The 20998-nt window shown below is 35.3% G+C and overlaps 1 protein-coding gene across 6 annotated transcripts; it reads right to left on the bottom strand.

Annotated features, from left to right (window-relative positions):
- Positions 1–198: 198 nt before the first annotated feature.
- tpd52l1 (tpd52 like 1) lies at positions 199–19015 on the bottom strand. 6 transcript variants are annotated; one of them, XM_084431880.1, is made up of 10 exons: positions 18864–18992; positions 17426–17467; positions 16944–16967; positions 9517–9632; positions 8698–8846; positions 4575–4676; positions 3587–3619; positions 1651–1689; positions 1256–1316; positions 199–1100 (listed from the first exon to the last, which is right to left on the bottom strand). In XM_084431880.1, exons 1-10 carry the CDS (start codon positions 18880–18882, stop codon positions 978–980), a joined length of 708 nt encoding a protein of 235 aa, XP_084288006.1. In that variant the 5' UTR covers positions 18883–18992; the 3' UTR covers positions 199–977. The 6 variants fall into 6 exon arrangements, with proteins under 6 accessions (XP_084288006.1, XP_084288007.1, XP_084288008.1 ...); XM_084431881.1 differs by lacking the exon at positions 3587–3619 and having other exon boundaries at positions 18864–19015; XM_084431882.1 differs by lacking the exons at positions 16944–16967; positions 17426–17467 and having other exon boundaries at positions 18864–19003.
- Positions 19016–20998: the final 1983 nt, after the last annotated feature.

Genomic DNA, 20998 nt, shown 5'->3' with positions numbered 1-20998 from the left:
TCTGAAATTTTGACAGAAAAAGTGGAAAGCAAAGCATGAAGCAGGGACAACAAAAAAAGTGAATCGAAGGTCTTTGCACAGACTTTGCCACATTTTACTGTCTTAATGATGAGGAAACAGTAAAATTAATCCTCATGTTATGGTTTATGATTTCAGTTCAGTTCACCTTTATTTCATGACTGATGAGCCGGGACTTGGTGACTTTGCAAAAAAACCGTTTAATAACTAACGTTATCAATGAACGCAGCTCAACACAACACTTTGAAGAAAAATTTTGGTTATGAAATCCTCTTCCTTAAAACAACGATTGACTTAAATGTCAATGTTAAATATGTAAAGCTGCGACACATTTTACACAAATGTATGAAAAAAACAAAAAACAGGACATAATAATGCTATACATTTTTGGTCAGTGACAATTATTGTTGCCAATTAATAATTCACACCAGGTATATTAGATAAATTAATAGACTGCAGTAAAACATATATCCTTAATTTGCTGTTTGCATCTGTTATCAGCAAACATGTGCTCTAGTTGTGTATACAGCAGGAAAAGGAGCATTAACAGATTTATGACAGGAAAAAAAGCAAGTTAACATCCATTTAGTTAAACATTCTTTCAAGTACTTCAAGGATTGGATATTCAGCCATTATTTTTGGTCCTGGAAATGTATCATGCTTTGTTGCTGTTAACACAATGTTGAGTTAGTATAAATAATGATAAAGTAACGCAGGACAACACCAAAGGCAGTCTCCTTGAAAAATATACATATATTGTGAAGAAAAGTTAAAGAATAAACATGCTCCACTTGGTTGTTTTCCTTCCGTACAAAAATAATAAATATTTTGCACGGATAATTCACCAGCATACATCTGAAGGCATGTATTACTGTGTCGTGGGCCCCCGGAGCAGTTTTCACTGTGGTCTCCAGACCACCAGGAGGCATCATAGTTCCACCTGTAGACCTTTAACATCTTCAGCATGAGCGCTCACCGCTCTCAGTTACGTTGTTAGTAGGGGTGTCCTGGGCGCTGGCATGGGCCGCTGATGACAGGACCTCTTCAAAACTGCCTGCACCTCCTGTTCCTCCAACCTTTGACTGCTCACAACACAAAACTCTCATAAAATTGGATAGTGTGTTGACAACAAGCACAGTGAAGTTGAAAACTTCCAATGATAAGCTGATCAATTATTAACAGCACTGAACAAAGTTAGTGTTTGACCACTAATAAGGTCATTTTATGTCAGGCTTACCTTAATGTTTGAAACTGTGCTTTCGACTTTCTCCTCAAAGGACTTGAAACTAGGTGAGTTCCTGTGGAATAAAGACAATTTCGTTTTACGCGTTTCACCAAACCTAATCTAACTCTAAACTTGGTCCATTCAAAAGGAGTCCTAACATCCTCTCCAGGTTTTTTGTTGTGTGATGAAAAAGTTGGTACATGCAGGTATTACCATTAATTACAGTTATTTAATGCAACAAAACCACGACGGTAAAATCGGACGGTATAAAACACTCAACCTGTAGTGTACTGTTTTACATATGCATATATGATATATGTGGTATCACATTTTTGGATGCTTTAAAAAGTTTTATTAAATGCAATAAAAGAAATAAACATGCAAAGCAAGCTGTCACACATATTTACCTCATTGTAGGCATGCTCATTGAATGGCGTATAGAATAGCTGTCCCATGAAAGCATGGCCAAGCAAAAGAGAGGTTCAATCATCATCATGGATAAAGAAATACATTGCAAATAAGACACATCAAATAACATATAATTCTAGTTATATTTAAGTTTCACTACATCTACACCAATGTTCAAAAGTTTGGGGTCGTTTAGATTTTTGTAATTCATTCCTGTGATGGAAAAGCTCAATTTTCAGCATCATTACTTCACATGATCCTTATGAAATCATTCTAATATGCTGATTTGCTGCTCAAGAAACATTTGACTTCATATTTTTATAATATTATTTGAAATATAAATCTTTTGTAACAGTAACAATATAGATGTCTTTACTGTCACTTTGTATCAATTTAATGCATCGGTGCTGAATAAAAGTATTAAATTCTTTCAAAAATAAAAATACTGACCCCAAACTTTTGAACGGTTTTGAACTTTTCAATTACGTATAACTATCCCATAAAGGCAAAGATTCCTGTTATAGCTATACTGGTAGTAAGCTGCATGTGAACTGGGTAACTGTACAGATCATTTTGCACTTTCTGTTTTCTATGCATAGAAACTAAACCACGTCCTTGATAAAAAAAAAAAACATTTACTCAAAGCAGGTGGAAGAAAGGGGTTCTGCTATTTATAAAAGAGTATTACATGCATTATTTGTCATAAATAGTTCACAAAGAAAAGCAACAGATGCTGATTTAGTAAGTGGGAGACAAAGAAATGATTGTGACTTTGGATCTACACTGATTTGCTGAAAATTAAAATTAAAATAAGACCAGTCTATAATGCTATGCCATAGTCTCAGACATTGAACCATTTCAGATCTCATATTATCTATTCTAAAGAGTTTATGACTCCACACAGTGTTAGAATCAATGTTAGGCTGACACTCATTGAAATTGTATTGAAATAATCATATTAACTGCTCAGATGTTTGAATACCCCTTCACACCCATATTGATTATTTATGGGAGTCCTGTCTTTAAGTCAGATTTAGTTTCTGCACCGTCACTGTTCTCATGCATCATGCAGATGCTAACCGAAAAGCAGCTATCGCTCATCTCTATCTGGGATCTATGAACACAATATCTTACCCAATGGAATGCGACCTTTGGTGCGCATCGGAGATAGGGAAAGAACATTGTAAATCATTTTTGCTGACAGATTATAGGCCATGCAACATTTGGTCATATGAGACTCAAACCACAACAACTGATTTTGTAAATGAATTTTAATACAGAGGTCACAAAAATTATTTGGACACTTAAGTTACACTTAATGTATGAATATCATTGCATTAGGAAAATAAATAAATAAACCAAATGATTGACCTTTTCTCAGAACTAACTTTTGGCCAACTGGTGTTAAGTTCATTTTTGGTCGATGCATGAGGTCAGTTTCCCTCAAGTTCACACAAATTACAAATACTTTGTCTTCATTTTGAACAATTGTTTTGTCATGGGAAACCTTGTGAAATTTTTTATGCAATGGTATTCATACATTTTTAAGTGTGACTTAAGTGTACGTTTTAGGGCCACTGTATATTACATTTGCTAATGAACATTAACCATTCACAATTCTGCCATTTTTGGACTGATGAAGTAGGCTGAACGTAGCACTCAGGACTGCACAACAATAAGATTTATCATTATTTAAACAAAATAAAAAGTTCATTTTTGAAGTAGAAGATATTGATGAAATCCTGAGAAGCAAAAAGCATTACTTGTCATCCAGTGTGAACTGTATCATCATGCGCTCTGCTGCTATAGCTAGGAGCCGATGAGCATGCACGGCTACACATTGTTCTTTGAATGTTCACTGCAAACATGAGCTAGAAAACCCCCCAGACACATGCAGAGAGACAGCGTCACACACTGGCAACCAAACACACATACCTCATGGGATACAGTACCTGAAGGCCAAACATGCTGAAGTAAAATAAGGTAGGAGGTATTGGATCTACAGTAAAATCAACACTACTTTGCTAAAGTAAATGCAGGACTGAGTAATAAATTAGAACTGGGCTTCATTGATTTTCAGTATTATATCTCTGTAAGTCATTAATGAATAAAATTGTCTTAAAATGCACTAATAAGAGCATACAACATAATGAATATCCTTTAACACTTCTGCAAAAGTTCTTATATTTTGCCAATTTTTTATCTATATTTCTGACTTACCTAAACATCCTTAAAACAAGAAACTCTCATTTGATAAGCACTAATAATAATGCATACAGTTAACAAAATGTATATATGTTATACATATATGTATATATATATATATATGTATGTATAATAAATGACGTATGTGAATATACTGTTTATTATATAAGATTATTAGAAAAAAATATAAATGCATAACATATATTCTGACAACAGTTCTATTATACTACAAAATGTTGCTTCTCAATATCTTGTTTTAAGATTATATATTTATTAAGAAAAATGGGTAATATACTGATTTTCTGCAGTGTTTAAGATGGCCATCTTTAAAGCATGACCATTATAAAATAACTCAATGAAACTGTCAACAGTCAATCATTTATCACCCTGTTGTAGACTATGACACTGTGTGAGCCAGAGAAGAGGAGCTGGTAAATTCTTCATGCCATCACAAGCTCTTATTTCCATTCCAGCTGGATCTGCCTCCAATCTGGCCCACTGAAAGCTGCTTAAATGAGGCTTACATAACACAAACGTGCCTCTCAATCAGACTGTCCGAGGTAAACGCCTCAAGACCACTGCCATTTCACTGTGCAACATACACAGCATGTGTGAACTATGTGTTTGTGAGAGATCCCTACAGAAAAAAAAAGAAAGAAAAAAAACACAGGAAATGACGGGACAGCAGAAAGAGGCAGAGGGGGAAGGGACATTGTACCTAATATCCCCGAACTTCCTGGTGATGGTAGTGCCCAGGTTACTGAAGGCAGTTGAGGTCCGCTGTCCTGCCGTGCTCAGGGTCTCAGATGTCTTTTTGTATCTGCCAGAACAGTACAAAAATAACAAATATTGTCACTGATAAGTAAAATGGAACAAAATATTTCACTGAGTTACTGAGTTTAAAACACAATACATAGTAGAAATGACCCCATGTACACAGTATATATACTCAGCAATAAGCTTTTACAGGATACTGTAGTTTTAATTAAATCCTTTACAAATCTTTATTGGAAAGGGTTTAACCAATTTTTTTCATGCTTGTTCAATGAACCAAAAACAATTATTGCAAATGCACCTGTGCACCTTAAGACACTAACGGTTTACAGGTAGTAGACAAAGACACAGTTCCAATAGGACACTAAAGAGACCTTTTTACTGACTCTGAAAACCACCAGGAGAAACCTATGCCTACAGGTGTGTGAACATGCCATGAGGACTGCAGATGTGGCCAGAGCAATAAACTGCAATGTCTGACAGTGCTACAGGGAGACAGGTGATCGTCCTTGCAGTCCCAAACCACATATAACCAACCAGATATGTTTGAGAACCTGCAAGTGCCTTGGTGGAAGAGTGGAGTAACATCTCACAGCAAGAACCGACCAATCTGCTGCAGTCCGTGAGGATGGACTGTGCCTTTAGCCCCGTTGTACCCTATGGTAAAATCTTTAGTGTATGTTACAGTGCATTAAACATGACATTGAAATATTAGACATGCCAGTTCCCAAAGGAGACTGGAGAACGAGAACAAACTTTAAACCAAGTAGCCTACAGACACAAAAGGTGCCTTTTCTGAATTATAAGCAGGAAGAACTTTACTTCACTTTTTCTGTATGATCTCGTACAAAACAGGAAGAAATGCTGCTTCAATATAGAGAATACAAGATAGTCCACAAAGGGAACAGTAGATTCATAATGCTAATTTCACTGAAATTTCACTGGTATCTGAAATTTGGTGTTATAACCTTATATTTTAAGGCAGTGCGGGGCCGATACCAAAAATCCCCCTCGTTGAGCCCGGATAAGAGTGACTTCCTATTCTATGCTTTTTCATAAATGTCTGTTTGAGAGTACTGAAGTCACAAAATCCTTTTGACCCAAGAGCTCCTCAACAAAACTCCCACATTTAATAACATTTTACACATATAGTGTCCAAAGTGGCACATTCCGATCAGTCACAAGACAAGACAAAAACTTGCGTTTCTCACATAAAGCTATCTTATGACTTCAGAAGACTATAGTACACAAGTCTGGATTAGTTCTATAGTGACGTTATGCTGTTTAATTGTCATTGTCATGTCGTAAGGAAAAGCGCAGTGTGAACTGTGCGAAAAAAACCTCTTGTGTTCTATGGAAGACAGAAAGTCATACAGGTTTGGAATGACATGATGCTGAATAAATTATGAAAGAATGTTTATTTTTGGGTGAACTAGTCATGCTACAAGGTACATTTCGCAGCTTGATTATGTGAGGTGAATCACATTGATGACATGCTTTGAATAATAGCACATCTAGACTGACCCAAGAACAAGCTGGAAATCTAGTCAATTGATGAGAGAATGAGTCAGTCAGACTAATACAGAAATGATCCAGATCGGTCAGGAGACGCCATCTGATCAGTTTGTCCCTCTCAGCCCATGGCAACTGCGACATGAGAAGGGCTTTTCATTTGAGATGCTAGTTACCATGACACTGCAGTAACTTAATGACCAGATGAACATGGGAATATAAACAAAGTCAGACACACTTATTAGCATATAAACATACCCTTTAATGTTATTCTAACGATTATAATGTTAACAGTCATAAAAAAAAAAAAAAAAAGTGTCAATAGCGAAAGTTAAGTCTGGAGACATAGAATGTTAGTTTATAGAATTGTTCTATAAGCAAACTTTCTAGCACAGATTTGATTTCCAAAAAATAACATTTCAACAAGTCAATCCACCAGAGCTAACGAGAATGGGCAACACTTTGGGCAAAAGTGTCTGCTAAATGAATGAATTTACAATAAATTGCTGTTTTTCTGATATCATAAATTCACGTAATCTTTGCTTATGAATTGTTTCTATTCATCATGCTTGTAACCTGAGTATTAATCTGTTTAAAAACAGAATAGCTGTTATTCACTATGAGAAGTGATTTTAAGTAAGCCTCTACACTATTTCCCTTTCATTGACAATAATAGGCCATTTGATCATGTCTGTGTTCAGTGTGTAAGTATAAGGCGAAAGAAGGATGGGCAGGAAGCCCTGTCGCAATGACGTAATTACCGTGCAAATGGGCTGTGTGTCTCAGACAGGCGCTGTTTGTATAAATGAATGTGAATTGAAGCAGATATGGATCACATCATGATAGCAATAACCTAAATATACATTGACGGAGGGAAACACAGCAGTTTCAAAATGCTCTTTCAGACTGCAATTCATTCTCAAGAAGGAGGCATGTTAGTAAAAAACAGGGGTACTTAGTGTACTTAGTATAGTAATAACAGAAAATGATGCTTAACTACAAGTAAACCAAACCCTAATTGTAATATAGGAAATACATGTAGTTAACCCTCAGACGGTCCTCAGTCATTTCTGACCGATACATTTTCTGTTTTGAATTTCTAAAAATCACAGCTTCATCGGAATGTTATGAAACTTGGTGACTTTTATGGCATTAGGTATGTGAATACAAAAAAAAATTGAGGTCATGATCCGAGCATGCTAAGTGGTCGTAAAAAAAATAGTGACGATTTTGGTCTTCGGTCAAAAATGACCGACCCATAGGAAATGAATGGGAAATTGACAAAAAAAATAAATAATTCTCCGAATTTTTGTGTGTACAATCTACAAATCGGCCTCAATCCTAAAAAAAAGTACACCGCTGTAAAGGGGTGACACTCTACAACATCAAGAGTACAAAAAAGACACACCCACCCACACACACACACTTTTATACACATAAACACCAATAAATTTGGATTACAAAAAATCTGTTTTGAATTTTTAAAAATCACAGCTTCATTGGAATGTTCCGAAACTTGGTGACTTGTATGGCATTAGGTATGTGCACGCACAAAAAAATTGAGGTCATGATTCGAGCATGCTAAGTGGTCGTAAAAAAAATAGTCACACTTGTGGTCTTCGGTCAAAAATGACCCCCATAGAAAATGAATGGGAAATTGAAAAAAATAAAAAAAACTTAATATTATTTTACAAAAAGTGTTATAATTGAATGAATTGCATTTTTTGTTACAAATTCTGTAAAAAAAAAAAAAGTAAATGTGTCCATAAACAGCTGGGGAATTCACATGCCTCTCCATAGAGAACTGTAGATGCCATCTAGTGGTTACACCATGCTCCTACGCTTTCTCTCCATACTCTCACCAGATGGTGCTAATCTGCTTCAAACATTTTTTTTTTGAAGGCCTAGACTCTATATTAAACTAAAATACTGTATAATTTTTTTTTTTAAATACATATATTTATATAAATTTTTAAATTATTTTCAATGGCAAAAATAGACCATAAATATTGCATAAATATTAATAAATTCAATAAAATGATCTCAAAATACAAAATTAAAAAGAATAAATATTATAGAACAAAAATAAATTGCATTGGTTTTACTGGGATGGAGGAAGTTTCATTTTTAGGCCTCCGGTCACTTCTGACCGGGAAGGCCCAGGATGTGACTCCGAAACGAAGACCGTCTGAGGGTTAAGTAATATTACTAAGTACATAATTTGAGTAAGTTCAATGTAACTATGTCACCTTAAAATTAAATGTAACTTTACTGACGGTTCAGAATTGGTTCTCTATTTGTCTCCATTTATCATGCACTTTGATCTTTGAAACTTTGCAGACCTTTTACTTTCACAAAAAGCTACATTATACGAAAGGTAATATCTGAAGACCTACTAGGTTGTTAAAAAGTTTTTTATTTTTTTGGTCATTTTGGTCATGTGTCATAACCACCACTATTTTCCTCTTGAAAAGGTGCATGCCTCTGTAGTCGCAATAAGCCACAACGAAAGATGACATTAAGTCACAGGGTTTAGCAAACACTACTGTACTTACGCAGTGCTGGTCTGCATGTCGTACCAGCTCTTGCTGAAGTTCTGTCGTAGTTCACTCAAGGGTGTGATCCCTAGTATCTGTTTCAACTCCAAGTGACGTTTTTCTTTGGAGGCCAGGACTTGTTTCAAAGTAGTGATTTCTTCTTCTAACTGACAGAGGGAAAATAGGTCAAGGTTGGGGGCTGAGAAGCTCTTGTGATGCTCTTCAGATTTATATATACTGTAACAGCTAGAAAATGTACAACTGAACAACAAATAATGCAGTTTTAATATGAATTGTCCACTCTTTTTGTCCTTTCTGTCTCACACACAAACTGTGATACAGTTAACATCAGCCTTACATGGCTTAATGGACTGTGAAGATCTGGGGGGATCAAATAGCCCAGGGAAAAAAACGGAAAAGCTTAGGTCACATGATTTCCAATCAAGGGTGTATGTTCTGGACGAGATAATGCAGACCGTTTGTGCGGCAACAGCACAGTCAATTTCAGTGACTACAGTACAGTAAACTGGATCACATGTCAATACTAACCTAACCCAACCTAACTACACTTTTTCACAGATAAAAGTCATTTTTAAGGGTCAGAACAGGTATAAATACTGTATCTCCTTTGCACTTTTTACATTGAGTCACAACATGCAAAGAAGGAAAATGACAGATCTGCAGGATTTGCATAACATGCGAGACAATTTCTGCTTGAGCTTTGTGGCCTTTGAGTTCACAGACTCACACTGTTTCTAAGGATAAAACAGCTCTTAATGTGCCTGAACTGCACCTCATTTTCCTAGTTTACAGCCACTAAAACATTGGGGAAAGTACCTTAGTCAGTTCATTCTCCATTTCCTCTCGCTCCTCTTCTGTGACAGTGTTGTTGAGGTCCACCTCTGACACCATGTCCTCATCCACTTCCTTTAGAGGCTCTTTGTCCAACAAACCTGGAAATAAATGTACAAAAATAGAAGATTTTTTTTTATTGTTAACATGTCTCAGTCACATGTACAAATCTATGAGACCACATTCTTTCACAGATTTGATTTCACAGAAATATATTGTGTAAACTCGATCCACCATTGCTAAAAGGATGACAAAAATCTTAAACCGTTTAGCCAAAAAGTCTCAAACTCATCATTAAAGGATATGGGTGTAATGAATCAGATTAGTTATGTTTTCCTTTATATATTTATTTATGCCACTCCAACCTGAAAATGTACATATGAATTTACAGCATCATTACTGTCTTAAGTGTCACATGATCATTCAGAAATCATTCTAATATGCTAATTTGCTGCTTAAGAAACGGATAATTCCCCCCCCCCAGAAATCTTCAAAGACTAGAAAGTTCAAAATAATGGCATTTATTTAGGGTTGCAAAATTCTGGGAATTTTCAAAGATAGAAACTTTCCATGGGAATTAATGGGAATTTAAGGGAATTAACAGGAATTTATGGGAATAAACGGGAATAAACTGGGAATTTTCAAAGTTGAGGGTTGGCTCTTCATAGGGAACTTGCATGTGCATGCCTCCATCACATGTACAGAAGCCCAAAGCACAAGACTATTGAAGGCACACATTTGAGCCTGTGGACTAAACAAAGTGAAGTAAGTTTTGATGATATTATGGGGAAATATATTTATTAAATGTTTAAATGGCAAATATCACATACAAATGTATTCATCTAGTAGACAGCAAGCTGATAAGTTAGATGCTAAATAAGCTAGCATAACTTTATTTACCACATAAGTAGGGCTGGGCGGTATGACGGTATATATGGTTACCGCGGAAGAAAATGTCAACCGTAACAGATTTTTTTATTCCGTGTATACCGCAACATGTATATAAGTAGGCGTGGTTAACTCACGTGCAGCGTGTGTGAGACTGAGACACTGATATTTGTCAAAGAAACATGAAGAAAGACCAAGAGGATCCACAAAAGGAATTACGTTTTCAAAATTAACCTGATATTTTCGGGGGGGTAAACTAGAGCAGTGCAGCACACTGAAAGTTTAGAGAGACGCACATGCTCGCAACGGGGCTTACTTGACAACAAGTTCATATTCTAACGAATAGAAATAACCTTAAATAATGTATCTATCTGTCTCTTATGTGTACAGTTACTTTCAGAGTGGACGTGCAAGCGGTTGCCGTGGTAATGAATATTTCCAAAATTCCCCAGCTTAACTTCCCATGGAAATTTACCGGAAATTTTCCGACCCTTTGCAACCCTACATTTATTTCAAATAAAAAATATTTTGTTAAATTATAAATGTCTTTACTGTCAATTTTGATCAATTTAGTGCATCCTTGCTGAATGAAAAGTATTAATTGCTTTTTTTATTCAATCTTACTGATACCAAATTTTAAATGGTAGTTCACTTATTTATAAGTTTTCTGAAACCATACAATAACATGAAAAAAATGTCTTTAGCCCACACGTATTCAAATTGTGAAATTGCATTAAAAATTCTGGATGTAAACACAAAGATGTGAATAAAATTGCCATATTTGCATAAAATTTACTTTTTGGAATGGAATCACTACATTTTACTATATGATTGTCCACAAAAAATAAATTCAGAACCTGGATGGAAACAGCTAGTTTTAGGTAAACTAAAACACAAGGTCACCCAATATGTCTTAAATGGCATTTGCCAGTATACAGAATCAGTCAGTGTGACAACAGCGGTGAAGCCTTTAAACACATTTAACCATCACCTTCTCTATGTAATTATCCTGCCTCACCCTTGAATGAAGGTGTATTTTGCAGTTCTAATGAAAGGTTGTACACAAAAAGACGAAAAGACTGAAAACACCTTGCAAACATGCCACATCAATCATCTGAAGGTAACAGTTATAATAGAGCTTTACATGTTTCCTTTAAATGGTTAGTTCAACCAAAAAAGATTTACTCAGCCCTCATTTCGTCAAACCCGTAAGACTTACGTTCATCTTCGAAACACAAGTGAAGATCTTTTTGATGAAATCTGAGAGCTTTCTGTCCCTCCGTTGAGAGCTACGCAACTGTAACTTTGTTCATCATATAAAGCGATAGTGTCTCTTCAGAACATTTTGGACTAAACCACTCAATTCATACGGATTAGTTTTATGAACTTTTTGAAGCACCAAACTCAAAGTGGTAGTTGCGTAGCTGTCAACGGAGGGACAGAAAGCTCTCAGATTTCATCAAAAAGATCTTCATTCATGTTCTGAAGATGAACAAAAGTCGTGCGGGTTTGGAACGACATGAGGGTGAGTAATTTATGACAGACATTTTTGGGTGAACTATCCCTTTAAGATCAGTAGATCACATTATGAATCCTACAAAATGATGGCATTTTTACAAGCATCATGGAAGTATGTTTTGAGGCAACAAAAGGCTGATTTCATAATAGCTGACATGCTGACACAGAGACTAGTGACCAAAAACAGTAGTATTTTCTCATGCATTTGAGGACTAAAACCTAGTAAAGTAAAGAGAAGAGGACATGAAAGCAGGAATATGGTTTGATTACCACACCTATCACTGAAAGCTCAACCCAGTTCCCCAAAATCCTTTAACTCAGAACACCATTATGCGTATCAGTTTCATTTCAGCATGGCAAGACATGCCTGGCATGGCTTACATAAATAAATATTTTACATTAAGTGTGTTTACTGAAGAGTGAAATTACATTGAAATTAAATTACAAAGTCTTATTTGTAAACTCAAACCCCTTTAAAATTAGACTGTGAATTTTTTTACAATTCACTTCTTTAAAAGAATTATGTTGGAGAATCAAAAACTAAACCTCACAATAGCTAGAAAATGAAAGCTCAAATGATGAAGCACAAATGCATTTGATATGCCTCCAGTAATGTGAATAAACGTTGAGGTTGTTTTCGTCCAGAAGGAAACAAGAGTCACATCTCGGAGGTCTGGTCAGTCATTACTTGGGAAACTGATTAGAGTGCTGTGGTATGAAACGCGTGATACACTTTCAGAGGCTAATGCAATCAGCAGGTAGAAGAGCAGAACGGTTTTAGCAAAAGAAAAGTGCTCAGGAATGAGATCCCAGATCCATCATTTACACCACACACAATGCCTGTACAGAAGATCATATCTACATGTTTAAAACTAAAGCAAGATGGTTCAGTGCTTGCTATAAGACAATAACTTCAGACTAAGTATGTTATGCATGTCCACTGCTCTTCATCTGTCCTTATTTGCTTTCAGCACACAGTATAACCTATTTAGATTTTCAGGTCTCATTAAACACCTTTTACATCATGCCTTATAATTGTTTCAGTTTGAAGTGTGAAGTAAGTTTGAGTAATAAAATAGCATGGATTTTTTTTTAAAGCTTAATTTATATGTCATAATATGAACAATTAAGGTAACATTTTATTTTGATAGTCCAACTTTAAACATTGTACTTTAACTTTGCAACTTTGCAAGTGTATTAATAGACTGTCTGCTTAATATCTGCTAACACTTTATTTTGATGCTCCCCCAAGAGACATTCTACTTACTAAGCAACTTTGCAACAACATGTAGCCTAAACTTAGTCTACTAACCCTAACGCCTAACCATAACCTAACAGTCTACTGTCACAAACTGCTCCAAGACTTTGGTTGAGGATCCAAACACAGCTTTCTTAAGGCAATTCAAAATCATAATCCATGTAACAGGCGATGGGTCAAACACACAGGCAAACAGTCCAAACATAAAAAAAAAAGGTCCAAGAGACAGGCAAACACTAAAATACGGGAAATCAGGGATAAAGACAAGACACGGGTAACTCAGAAACGCAGTGTCACACTAAACAAGACTTTGCAATGAATGCCAGAAAACACAAAATAAAGTGTAACCACAAAAATAGATTTTCTCAGCACATATTAACATTTGATTATTTGTGATTCAATTTTAGTGGCCGTTTACACGACACCGGTTTCATGATTAAATTAAGGGGCCATTTACACGCCCCAATTTTAAACTAAAAACGTAAAACTTTTTATGCGTTTTCGTTCATTTACAATGACAACAACGTTTTGGGGGCCATTTGAAAATGCAAACTTTTGAATTTGGGTGCAAGTGCAAGTTTTTGAAAATGATACTGCTATCATCTCCGTGTAAACTACAGAAACACAATTTTGTGTAAACGGTGACGTCATGCACATGCGTATTACGTGTTCAGTCTATATGAGTGTAGTGTTTCTTAACAAAATGATGTCGCCAACTACTGGCCTGGCATGCATAATGCCGTCGTTTTTGCGGACCTGAGTGAACGAAGATAATTTTGACAATAGTGTCGTCTGTACGCAAACAACTCAAAGGAAAAACGTTTCTGTTTTTAGTATATCATTGTCCTGTAAACGTACCCTCAATTAATTAATCAGCATATTATATAATTTAACAAAATGTTTTCATTTGGTAACAGACTTACTAAAAACACCATGGACAAATTAGCTTTGACTGTTTAAATTTTTGTCTGGATATTTAAATGTCATATTATAATGGAAACCAGTCTCCAACATAGTGCATGTGGCTGACATTTAAAATATGAAAATAATCAGTATGACAATTCAAAGACACAACGTCCTCAAAATGACTTTTTCAGAGGAAAATCACTGATATTAAGATATTAAGAAACGAACTCTAACATGACAGTATACACACAAGCAAACACTATTTGAGACACTGCATACACCTCTAGGTCTTCAGTCTGTAAGATGCTTTATTTGCTTTTAGATATAATAGATTTTTTTTTATAGATTAAAACTGAGGGTTGGATCTTTGAGCATAACTCAGAAGAAAAGCAATTATTTCACAGTTCCACCGCCTCATTGTTCAGGTTGCCTAGTAACTTTCCTGATGCCTTGCATCAACCTCCCAATTATCCCATGAATCAGATTCCCTAAATCTATTTAAGGGTCTGTGTCTCGAATAAGAAGAAGTACAGAGGATCATTTGCACGGTAAATATGTAAAATAATACCCTTTCTATTCCATTGCCTTAATACTGTGTCTACAGACACTGAGTGTGATATTTTTTTTGAAGGTTTATTACCTGGAAAACGGAGAACTGCGTGATACTGAATTGCTTTCTTCAACAGCACCAAGATTAAATGCGGAGATATCAGATTTAAGCCAAGATCATTTGAAAAAATAATGCTATGATACAAAACAATTCTATTTTAACACCAATTAAAATAATAACATGGCTCCTGCTGAAAACCCCCAGCTAAATCCCGATTCTGATGGCAGCTGGTTATACATGGTTTCTAGATCAACCTTGAATCTAGACTAAAGGTGATGATACACAGGGCAACTTTTTGAGCAATGTTGCTGGACAATCTTGCCGAGCGATTGTTGCTTGGGCACTTTCCCATTGAAAATGGCCAATACATTTCTATCTGGATCATTTAGATCGGTTGTGGGCCCTGTGTCTCATCTGTTTACCCGTTGACTGCAACATTGCCCAAAAAGTTTCCCTGTGTATCATCACCTTAACTGAACCTGAAGCTGGGAACCTGACTGAGCTAGATAACCAAAGACAACTTCAAGTGGTTGGTCATCTTGATCATCTACATAAATCTGTATATTTTCATTAGAAACCATATACGGAAGAAATCATGCTTTCGAGTTGGTTCTTTTTGAATGAATTGGTTAAATCGGTTAGTTGAAACGGACTACTTGAAAGAACCGATTTCGCTGAAATGAGTTTGACTTGTCATGACTAAAATAACAGTAAAATGCAATAGAGAAGAGATAATCACAGAGAAACCTTCGTGTATTTTCTTTCAGTTCTATTTTTGTCATTAACGGGCCAATCAGAGTTCATCTTTCTCATGTTCTTATGTCTGGGTGAGCAAGCAGAGTCGTGTCATGGTGTTCGGTGTGTCATCTGAGTAACTAAGTGTCCCTTTAGGGCAGTGTGCTCGACGGTTCAGCTTCTTCAAGCTCACTGGACTATGCGCTACTATTCTGTCCAACCCTCTCAGTGTCCTCATTTTCCTTCTTGACTCACAAAGAATCACTTCACTGTCCTCAGAGAAAGATTGCAATGTGTGGAGGAGGAGGCCATTCTTATCCTCATCAGATGAAAAAAAAAAAACCATTACTATCACCCACTGAGAGGAATGAAAGACAACGGCTTTCAAACACAAACCAGAGATGAGTGGGGGAAAAAAACAAACAATCTTGGGTAAATCTATGTATAACACTGCTGACAATTGAATAAACCAATGAATGACTCATACTACTCGAGTCAAAATACCCATAACCATAATAGATAATGTTAATGCGTTCAGTTGCCTATAAATGGAAAGAAAACTAAATAATAGCCAATAATAACAATTGTTCAGCAAGTTGAGTGAATGAATTTTATATTCATCTTGATTCATCAATGACACAAAAACTATCAATGGAAATCCAAATTCTGAACTTAATGCAAATCTCAAAAAAAAACAAAAAAACAGCTAAATTAAATATTAAATCAATTGCATATATTAGTGTCATAGGCCTATTAGTATTATTTATATACGTAATATGTAAATAAAAAATGTTTTATTAAAATAATATGTAATAACATTTTAATAATAATAATATTTATATAGGCTATTTTATTAATATTTTAAATAAGCTTAATAGTTTTTTTTATTAATTACATTTTAGTTTAATATTCAGTCATTTTGTTAAGTGCTTTTGTCATTTTATTTTAAATATTTGCTATAATTTATTTTAATTTCAGTCTCAGTAATTGTAGTACTTCAACTTACAAACTTATTTTATTATAGTTAAGACAACATTTCTAATTTTCATAAGTTTTTCATCTAATATTTATTTTATTTTTTTTTAGCCTTATATCAATTAATGGAAATGACTTTTAATAGTTTTAGTTTTAGTTAACATGTCTTAGAGTCTTAGAAAAGTGTGACCACTGGAACAAATCCTGCTTTTTTCACAAAATAACTTCAATAATGCAACACAATCTATTCGGAGCTTGAAATAAAGCAGTATAATTTAAGAGCATGGTTTCAGTGAAGAATTGCGTCATTTCTGGCCTTGCCGAAGTAATCTGAGGGATTTCTCCTTAGTGATTATCTGACTGGATTTAATTCCGTCTGACTGCTGCACAGAGACACGACAGAGTATTTAGTGACTGGCAGGTTCCAGATGGTGAGGATGCAAAGTGTGTGTAATGGGTTGTTTTTATAACTCAGCTAAGCTATACATCCTTCAGATGAAATTAGATGTTTCTTCGACCTACCTGCATGGAAAGTTTCTCTGTCTTCTGTGGTTCAGCAAATTGAAAATAAGAAGAACAATGCATGAAATGATTCATGAGCTGATGATACACCAAATCCAAACAGATTACATATGGCACTCACATTTCAAAGAACATGCAAACAGGGATATGCAACAATATCACTCAAAAACAAAAGTACACAGACATGCAAATCAAACCAATGCTGACTCATTCAAGGAACCTCAACATGACATACATTTGAAGAACAACAAAGGGTCTGTGCCTGTCAATCAAATAATATCACACTTCTAGGGTTTAGCAGTGTCTACAAGTTTTAAAATGTGCTAAAGTCTCAGACTATTTCCATCTAAAAGCACCTATGTGGAAAAAGCTGTAGACAACCCATCGGCTCAGAGGTGGAAATGAGTGATCTACACACACACAGACTACAGAGGTTGGGTTTGTCACATTCACTTTCGTTACATTGCACAGCAAGCTCTTACCCCAGTCTAAAGCTTCAGAAGTCAGTACGCTAGAGTACAGCTCTGTGAAGTACGGTTGGCAAAACAAACAGATATTAAAGGTTGAATACACAAATGAACAATGCAGATGCATTGACTTTTCTGAACATGTTGATTTAAATACATTTATTTAAAAAAAAATTAAACTACAACTACATAGGCTACTACGAATACACTGTTTTCAGGGTTGTACTTTGCCATCCTATACTATACTATATTATACTATACTATACTGGGTTCAAAAATACATTTGCTGAATTCAGAACTGCATACTAGTATACTATTTGTACTATTACCATATCTTTCTATGACAGTAAGAGTAGTATGCTAGTATGCAAATTCAGCAACTGGCAACATTTCCAGTTCACAAACTGAACTAATAGGTTATACTTATAATTTACTTGTATTTTGTCAAGTCAAAACTTGTATAAAATACACTATTCCATAAATTACCATTTAATTTAACTTTACCGTACTGTAGGCTACTACTAAACAACACTGCAAAGCTACGTCAAATTCACATTTATTGTTGTAAATGACTCAGTTTTATGTATTGACATGATTTCATTTACTATACTATACTACTTTTGTTACTGTTAGTTTCTGAATGTTTACTGTAATATACTAAATAGGTTTGCTCATGGAGCACATATCAATGGCCTTGTTGTTACAGGTTATGGTCCTTGACCTCAAACATAGACCGGCCTTTCTCGCTTCAGAGCAAAAAAGGACCACAGTATACAAACGTGTAAGAAGTCTCATTACACTGAGATAGATTGATGGTATTTATATGACTTTTCATTGCCCAACCCTGCAATTAGAGTTTGTTGCACTACATTGGTGGAGCAACGCAGTACCAGGTGCCAACAGGATGTCTATACTACAGTACTACTGTTAAAGGCCAGCCAATTCACTGGTACTCCCACTGTAACATATCTGGTCACAAGATTTCAATTATTTAGCTCAGGACAATCACGTGGAAATGAAATGGAAAGGTCACATGGTTGTCCAGATCAGTGCACCTAAAGGAACATGAGAGGGAGGAGCTCCATCTAATTCTCTCATTTGTTTACGTGTTTTGGCAACAGATCCCTGGAAAAACTTGATCACGTGTCTGACTTAAGCTCATGCACATCATTAGAATGAAGCCTAAATGACTAGAGAAGTATGTACAGATAACTTTTAAGTAGCTGATATTTATATAATAGAGTACTATTGGGCTAGTTATGTTTTAATCCATTATATGTATTTTTCTGGTATGCAAAATTAAAACCAACAAAACGTGCCTCTTTAATTTGGATCTACTCAAGTTATATAGATACACAAAGTGAAACGATACTTACAGAAGTAGGCTATTCAAACACATTTCCAGGATTTTCACAGAACATAAGACATGAAAGTGATCGGAAAGTAAGCTCACCCTGTTGTCTGGGCTCCATATCAGCGGTACTGTGCAAATGCAGGTCCAGTACACGCACACACACACACAGAACCTCTCAGTTCAGACAGAAATGTCGCGTCCTACACAACCGTTTCACACACGCGTCTGCTGTCAAAACCACACCCATTACCAGGGCAGCTTCAGCCACAGACCAATGGGAGCGGCTCTAATTAGCATATTATGATTTAGTAATAGGGCATATTTCATGGTAAATATCACAGACTGTAAAAAAAGAATTTTTAAATCTACACAAGCGAAAGTTGCTACATAAAAACTACAACTGTTGTCCGATTCCTAAAGCACGTAAACTTGTATCCTTGTGGAAGTTGTAGTCCTTATCTAACAAACTGTTAGCAACATGGACTTTTTGTTTTGTTGTAAAAGACAACAGCTTCAAAATCTAGGTTTGATTGTGTGCAATTCATGATGTAACTTGTAGAACAAAAACCGTTAAATACATTTTATTAACGTCAACCACATACTTTTTACTTTTACTACAATCCAAAATAGCTACTCTTTAAGCCCAAATGAAAATCCAGAGGGAACCCATGGCTCAAAAATGATCTTCCGGGGTTGTAGAGCAACAACCTGCTCAATGTAATTTATAATCAATAATTGGTACGTTACAAAACAAAACAATGCTATTAATAAAACCAAGCTAAATTCGCACAGTCTAATAGGATTTATTAATTAATTTATTATTATTATTTATTACAAAGGAATGCCAGTTTGGCATACCAAAATGATGATGTCATGAGTGACACGTGTACCTGAGAAGCAGCAAGGAGTTTACTGTCGGTTAAATTGTCCTTGCGGTCAACAGCGCCATCTCCTGGTTAGACACGGAAAAAATAGGCTGGCCTGAGAATCCAATGGAGATATTATATAATAATAATAATAATAATAATAATAATAATTTAGTACAAAAATAGAATAGAATAGAATAGAATAGAATAGAGCAGAACATGCTCAGTTTTCAATTGAAGTACTGCTTGTGCCAAGTTATGCAAAGCGCTTAATGATGTATAACAAGAGCTAATATCTATTGATGTGACTATGGGAGCTTTAAGACAATTAGGATATTACACTTCCTTATTGTAATAAGGAAGGGTTTAAACTGTAATGAGTCAACAGCACTTCAAACATGGATATACAAACCCAGAGCAGATGATCCCACAAAATAATGGTGTTAAAATAAAAGTATTTAGTTAATATAATGATGTTATTGCTTCACGAGGGTTGGCAACATACAAAATGTCACTGGAGTAATTTTTTTTTTTCTGTTATTTTGACCACTAGATGTCAGACCACTTATAAAGAAGCACAGCAATCAGCCCCAAAATTCACATGAAGATATGGATGATTGTGTTACTATACATGGGCACTTTGCTGGTGTTTATTATTATTATTATTATTATTATTATTGATATTAAAAAGTGCTGGGAGAAAACAATGAGCTATGACTGATATGACGGAAGGAGATTTTTATGGCATTTTCTAAATAAATATAACTATTTTTGCCATGTCCTCCCATGGCGTTTATATACAAATAAATATGTCTATTTGAAAGAGTTAATAAAAAAATAATTGTTGCATGTATTTGTTAATATTATATTTTTGACCAACATTGTATAAACCTCAATCTCATGTCCATTATTTGACTAAAATCCCTGAGCAAAAAAATTAATCAAACTAAATCACATTTGGTCACCAAAGAACAATACATTTAGTACATGAAGAACATTGCAGTCATTACATTTTGTCAAATAAAAAACATTGCGATAAAATTAGAGCCCTTGTATAAAGAAGAAGATCCTTGCCTAGATCACAAACTTTGACTTTTTATAAACTGTAACTATAACCACATTCACATTTAGTCATTTAGCGTACACTTCATCCAACAAATGAGAAAGCATCATTAATAAGTCAATAATATTTGCAGCACTAAGTTTCAAGAGTAAGAACTGCAATATACCAATGTGAGTCACCCTTTTATTGCATTAACCTGACAGAGATTGATATTAGAGTCTGGTTGAGCAGCTGGTACTGGTGTCAACAGGATGTCAGTCAGTCAGCTGACCTCAGGAAGCAAACCCCTAACAAAGTGCTTAGAC

The sequence above is a fragment of the Rutilus rutilus genome (assembly GCF_951802725.1).
Source record: "Rutilus rutilus genome assembly, chromosome: 15".
In the NCBI taxonomy this organism is placed as follows: Eukaryota; Metazoa; Chordata; class Actinopteri; order Cypriniformes; family Leuciscidae; genus Rutilus; species Rutilus rutilus.
Note: the sequence above shows the minus strand (reverse complement) of the source record. Positions and strands in the feature narration are given on the sequence as shown.

Excerpts from the sequence above, each read along its gene's own strand:
- tpd52l1 (XM_084431880.1), bottom strand. Across the intron at positions 9,633-16,943 it reads CAGAGAAACTTTCCATGCAG|GTTTGTTGGACAAAGAGCCT; the intron begins GTAGGTCGAAGA and ends ATTTATTTCCAG. Across the intron at positions 1,101-1,255 it reads GCACAGTTTCAAACATTAAG|TCAAAGGTTGGAGGAACAGG; the intron begins GTAAGCCTGACA and ends TGTTGTGAGCAG.